The following is a 6931-nucleotide window of genomic DNA, read 5'->3' on the forward strand; positions in this document are numbered from 1 at the left end:
TCAGATGAAACTGTTAAACTAATTATAGACAGCAAATCAGTTATAGATTTGGCCAAGAATCCAATAGCTCATGAAAGAAGCAAGCATATAGACACTAAATTTCATTTCCTCAAGATCAAGTAAGTAAAGGCAGAATTAAACTAAGGCATTGCAGGTCAAAAATTCAATTGGCTGATATAATGATTAAGTCATTGAAGGCTGAAAGATTTAAAGAGTTGAGAAAGTTACCCAATGTAGTTTGCTTATAAAACTTTTGAATCAAAAGGAGTGTTAGAAAGTGATTAAAATAGTTAAGGGGTTGAATACGAAGTATCAATATAACAGCTTGTATTTTTCTATTTTACAAAAACTGAATGTTATAAATAGAGAGTAATCAGTGTTGTATAACTTCTATTAATCAGAAACAGAATTTTTTGCATTTTTCTGTTGCACTCTTCTTTTCTCCAACAGTTAATACCTTATATTTATAGGAGCAAGTCAACAAGAATCCCAACTATCAGGATCCTGATTTTTGACTTCCCACCGAAACTCATTCACTATGTAAATAAAACCAAAGAACAAAACAAACTATGGAATTTAAATAAAATAAAATAAAAATCAGAGACACTTCACACAAATAATCAAAACCAGATACATGGTGTTGGTACCTCAATAATTAATTTCTCAGTTCTCACTGCCTCTCTAAGTCATGTTCAACATCATCATGGCTAGAAGGTAGAATCCTCCTCATCGATCTCTCCCTACTGAGAATCCTTCTGAACGAACTCAACCTCGAATTCGAACCACTAACCTTAGGTGACCCATTATTATTAGCACCATCCGAGGTTCCTTCCACGTTTTCAAACAATAGAGGAGCCGTGGGTGCAACAACATCAGCAAGAACCAAGCCAGTGGGGCCCTCACGGGGCTGAGGTTCGAGGCGGACCGGTTCGAGCTGGACCGGTCCGGCCTTGGTCCGACAAATGGGACACGTGGAGTGCGAAGAAAGCCACGTGTCGATGCAGCTGACGTGGAAGCTGTGTTTGCAATTGGGAAGAAGCCTCACGTGTTCTCCGTCTTCTAGAACGCTCAAGCACACGGCACACTCAGCAGAATCATGGTGTTGGTTTTGTTTGAAGGGGAAGGTGGGAAGGGTGGTGATGAGGGCAGGGTTCAGCCCTGTGTTGTTGTGTGGCTCGGCGTGTGCTTGTGCCACGTTGAGGCTCAGTTGGTATATGGCGGCTCTGCGGCGAGTTTGGCGGCGGAGGAAAACCCTTGCGTAGAGGTGAAGTGCAAAGACAAGAACCAAGACCACTGATAAGGAAACTATGGCCATGATGAGTATCCTTCTGTTGAAGTCGTCGTGGTCGTGGAATGGGTCATGATCATGATCATGGTCGAAGTAATCCATGGCCTCTTTGTGTGTGAGAGAGAGAGAGAGAGGGAAAGAGAAGGAGTTCAATGGGAGGAGAAGGAGATGGGTTTTGGTTTTGGTTTGGGTTATGGGGTTTATGAGGACTTTGTTGTTGTCGTTGTTGGCTTTGGCTCCGTGTGGAGTGAAAAAATGGGCAAAGTCTACGGTCTTTTTCTAATGGATATTTTCTTCCTCCATTGTGGCTTTAAAAGTCATTGGTCTTAACTAACAAGAAACTCCCGTTTTTTCAAGGCTTTTGACTGTTGAACATTGACAGTACTCATCTTTATCTGGTAAAAGTAAAACAATTGTGGTAATGGGAGTTTAGAGAAGTACTGTTATTTGTTTGACAGCAAGAACTATTGTTTTACTACTATAAGAATAAAAGGCCATTGTGACGATTGTATATCTCTGTTTATACACGGGAAGTCAAAAAAAGAATGTGGCACACCAGTGTATAGTGAAAAATAAGTTACTAGATATATAATTTTTAATTAGATGATCGAGATTTAAAAGGTAAGAAATAAATAAAATAAATCATCACCAAGTGTACGGATTAATTGGCATATGGCTCTTCTAATTTAATCATCAGTAGTCTCAAATTTTAGTCTTACATGAATAACTTTATTAATATTCGAAGGAATAATTTTGTTACTGCTACTTATTCATATTTTAATCATGTTTTTGCATTATAAGAATTTCACATTATAGCATCGATTTAAATCATGAAAGCCCATGCTAAATGTGTACTTGTATCGGCTTTGCATCGGCCACTTGTGCAACACTAAAGCTTGAAGTTAATTAGTTCCATAAACAAATAGTTGTTATGTTGTGTCGGCCACAAAATCACTGCTAAACTTGACACTGACTCAAAAAAAGAGGCGTTGATATCGTCTTCCAATAACCAACGCAAAGTAGCATTAGCTTTAAGTCGTGTATATTAGCGTCGACTTATGATCGACACGAACGTAGGATCAATCATGGTTGATGCTACTCATTGAAACATTCAAAGCACCACATCCAGCACAAATTGTCCTCACAACTTGAATATCTTATGTGTTCACCATTCTAGAATTTTTGCTTTTTGAAAGTATAAAGGATGTGGATGAACGACATAACAAAGATCGAACAAAAAAAACAAAGTAATTGACCTTTGTGACAATTTTGCTTTTGTTGTTCATGATATACTCAATCCAAATCCCTATAAATGTATAAGACAAAGGAAAACATAAGAAGGTTAATCATATTTCAAACAATTTTTGCAAATCTCTTTAAAAGACTAATTGACTAAGTATTATTGGTTCGTGAGACTATGCAAAAGTGTCATACCAAACTGTTTTTAAAAAAAAACTTCCTATCCAAACTTTTATGAAAACCACTTAAACAAGATATTTGAAACAAGGTGGTTAGTTAAATAAGAAATAAAAGAATAGTTCAAAAATACAAGAATTTTTATATTGATTTTTCTCACCCCATTATTAGAAAATGTGAATTTAAAGAGGATCATTTAACATCAATTCTCATAAAAACTGATAATAATATAAAACTTATGATATCATTATTAACATCAGTTTTAAAATAATCTATGTTGAGTTTCAATTAAGATTAATTATTTTAAAACAACATGATTTAAACAACATGATTTTTTATAAAATTGATGGTGTTTTTTCCTTTTAACATCGGAACCGATGTTGCCAATGTTTATGATACCCAGTCTTATGACAATATTTGTCGCCCAAAGCTCTCGATCCCTAAGAAGTTTTTCCTATATATCCATCTCGCACCCTCACACCTGTGAACTCCATCGTGCACTTCGCGGCTTCTCTCTCCGCGACAATGCTTCGCGTCTTAAGTACACTTTCCCTTTTAGCTTCTCAGAGCTCTCAAACTCTTTTAAGATCTAAGATATTCCTTTGTGTCACAGGTACATTTTCGTTTGTGTTTCTTTCCTTCATAGTTTCGTTGGCGGCTCCACTAGCGCCTCTCCGTCGTGCCGCTGTCGCCGTCAACGCTCACTCTAGCAGGTCGTGTAGGTTGCGAGATCTACAGTAGTGTGAGGGTTTTCTCTAATTTATGCTCCAGATGTTTTTTGTGTTTGGAGTTATGGATTCTTTTTTAATTTTGATTCGTATGTGATTTTTAGCTTTTGACAACCGACATCTATCACATTCTCCTATTCTTTCTGTTACTAAAATCTTGATTGAAGATGAATATGATTCTTTTGTGAAGTTTCATTGTCTCTTTTTCTGAAATCGTGATATTGAATACAAATTAAGGACTTGGGGGTCCAAAGGAAGTGAAAGAAATTATTTAGGGATAGTTTTATGGCAAATTTCGATAGAGAAAACATGGGTCGCCAGGAGGAAGAAACTATTTCCCTTTATCTTCAACTTATCTCAAGCAACATGGGTCCTTGATTTGTTTTTTTTCTCTTAGGTTCTTCTACCTACAACTTGAAAATAATTTCTAAATTTTATTGATATATATGCTTGCTATATTTCATTTTTGTTTTTTTTAATCATTTTTTCCATTTTAATAACTATTTCCTCTTATATCCTCAGACTTTGGTGCCAGACCATCCTCATTCAATGAAAAATCATGAGGCTTTAATCATTGGGCATCTTTTATCTCAAGGTAAAAAGCTTTTCACTGTTTTTACATTTTATATCCAGACCATGGATTCGAGTGAATAGATTTACTTGAGAATTATTATTGCTTGATTTAAAAACTAGGTCTAAATTCGAGTGTGTTTGCTTTTGTGTGCAGCTCTCAGTGCTGAGGATCTTGAATGCACTCAAGGTAACTTTATAATTATCGTGTTTTTTCTTTGCCTAATTGTTATAAGAACTTTACGCTTAATGGTCTTTTCTCTTTCTGTAGTAGAAAAACTTGATTACGATCGATAAACCCCCGACGTATGTGATAGATAGCTAAATTTTTAAAGCATGTTGGTTTTAATTATGAGAAAGGTTTTTGTTGAGACAAAACTCACTTTGACTGTATTTATGCCTCCAAAGAGATTACTCTGTATAATCGCCTTTGTTGGTGCAAAAATAACTTGATTACAAGGTTTTTTTTTATATCTTTTTCTTCATATGGGGCGATGAACCTGTTTTCAAATGCCAAAAAGAATTTCTCAATGAATACTATGATTACAAAACCCGTCAGTTTTGTTAATTTAATGAGTTTGCAATATTTAACAATATGGGGCGTTAGAATATTGGTGATATACCACTTTGATTTCTTACAAATTATTCAATTTAACAATATTTAAATATACATTATTGACTTAAAGTCAAATAGAGGGCATGCACGTAACTACCTTTGCACTAACTCGTTTTGGCTTTCGTATGTACGGCATCGGAAATTCCGGACACCACCAAATACCAAATAACCAATACCGGCCATATTTGAGGCATTTGAAGAAATTAAAGTTTTTGTTTTATTAGAGTTAGAAATTAAAGTCTTTGATAATGACAGAAGAAAACCATGCAAGTGAACATACATTATTCGTTATGTCTTAATTATATTTTTTATCTCTTAAATTTAAATTTAGCTTTTTTAATTTAAAAGTGATTGTTTTCAACTCCTAATAATTTAAAAATAACTCACTTCCAGTCCTTATTAAGAGACTAAAATGACTACAAATTACAAAAAGTAAATTATTTTCAAATTAGGAGAGGAAAATAATTAATTGCTTTTAAATTTAAGAGACAAAAAAAATTAGGTCCAAAGACACTGAAAATATATTTACCCTATATTTGGATGAAGGATTTAAAAATTTGTAAGAAATTCAAATACATAACATTTTAATTGTCTTCATTTAAATTTCTTTCATTTTGTAAATATTTTGTTTGGATGAAACAATTTAATTTCTTGTATTTTAATTTCTTTGTTTGGATAAAGTAATTCAATTTCAATGAAATTTTAATTTTCATTTTTAAATAAATTTAAAAATTAAAATTTCAATATTGAATAAAAATAAATATTAGTCATTTTTAAAATAGTTAAATATTCAAAATAAATTTAATGGTAAACAATATTTAATAATCAATTTTTTAATATTTAATAATTAAATAATCAAAATAATTTTAATGTTAAACAATTTTGAATCTTACACAATATTCTTGTATTAACACAAAAAAAACTTGAATTAAACAATATTACAAATTTAAAGATGAATGGTATGTAATTGCTTGTTCAATCTAATTTCTTATTAAAAAAAACGTATTGAAATTAAACAATTACGTAATTTAAGGACAATAATCTCATACAAAATTCAAATATTGATATTAATTTTATTGTTCGTAAGAAAAGAAAGTACTTCAATCCATATCAAGGCCTAAAATCATACATCATCCACATTGATGTCATTTCACCGATAATACTTAATCATTTAAGAACTATTTTGCAAATTAGAGGATCTAAAACAAACAACATAAACAAATAATTTAGAAGAATCAACTTTTTTTCTTGCTTTGTAAGAACGCAACTCCTCTCTATTCCTTGTTCACAATAACCAATATATGTCACAATAGGAAAGACAAATAATTATAGTAAAAATATCACTTCAACTAGGCATAAAAAGACACAATTTTCTAATTTAAAAGTTGAAATTAAAAATGTAGACAAAAGGTTACTCACCTTAGGTTACTGATGATGCTGTTTTTTTTTTTGTTTGTTTGTTTGTTTGAGCTATAGGTCTGAGCTTGTATAACTAACTTTTTTTGTATATATTATCATGTCAAAAACAAAGGATCTTGAAATTCATAATTTTCCTTTTATTTGTGCTACTTCTGATCTATAATGAGTTTACTATTTGCTTAAGTGTGGACTTCAGTATATTGTGCCATTTACTATTTATAGGGCCAATTCATAAATAGGTCAATGCATTCGAAGCTTCAAGGAAATAAAGTTGTATCTTTACCATCAACTATGGTTTTTGGTCTAGTGGTAAATGCTTGGTCCAACAAGACTCCTAAGTAATTAACAAAAGCTACCATTTTATGCAATTGCAACACATATGCACATACATAGTCAAGATCACATAGGAAACAACTTCTTTTGGCTCAACAAGTCCTTATACATTGAACAAATGAACCACGTATATTTTCTCGACCATCAAAGATCACTAGAGTTATATCCATAACATATCCAATGATAACATATTTTTGAACACCCACTTTATATGACACAAACTTACATAGTGATTCAAGTTTTAATGGATCACTAAACCATAATAGTAGCACAATATCAGCCACGAGAACCATAAAGCTACTTCAAAGTGCTACTAATGTAAATAAGGCACACAAATACAAAATATTGACCATTGACCAGCTAATTGATCAGCTTGAATGGATGAACTCAAACTTCCTCAGATTTCATATTACTTACATTCATACTACTCGCAGCTAATGATTTGTAGACATCAAGTTCAGCATTTCACCTGTTTTGTGGACTTGATATTATCATTGGTTGATGTTGTTCATGCTTTCTAGTATTTGTAACTTTTTTCATTAGTTATAATGTTTGTAATTG

At 32.5% G+C, this 6931-nt stretch overlaps 1 protein-coding gene and 1 long non-coding RNA gene across 2 annotated transcripts; one reads left to right on the forward strand and one right to left on the reverse strand.

Moving 5' to 3' along the window:
• Positions 1 to 365: 365 nt before the first annotated feature.
• LOC114379661 (RING-H2 finger protein ATL40-like) lies at positions 366 to 1508 on the reverse strand. The gene has a single exon (XM_028338353.1). The coding sequence runs from the start codon at positions 1388 to 1390 to the stop codon at positions 671 to 673; it is 720 nt and encodes a 239-aa protein (XP_028194154.1). The 5' UTR covers positions 1391 to 1508; the 3' UTR covers positions 366 to 670.
• Positions 1509 to 3135: 1627 nt separating this feature from the next.
• On the forward strand, positions 3136 to 4802 carry LOC114378482. The gene is made up of 3 exons (XR_003659341.1): positions 3136 to 3446; positions 3955 to 4027; positions 4160 to 4802. It is a non-coding gene; the product is annotated as an uncharacterized LOC114378482 (long non-coding RNA).
• The last annotated feature ends 2129 nt before the right edge of the window (positions 4803 to 6931 follow it).

Source organism: Glycine soja, chromosome 12, assembly GCF_004193775.1.
Source record: "Glycine soja cultivar W05 chromosome 12, ASM419377v2, whole genome shotgun sequence".
Classification (NCBI taxonomy): domain Eukaryota; kingdom Viridiplantae; phylum Streptophyta; class Magnoliopsida; order Fabales; family Fabaceae; genus Glycine; species Glycine soja.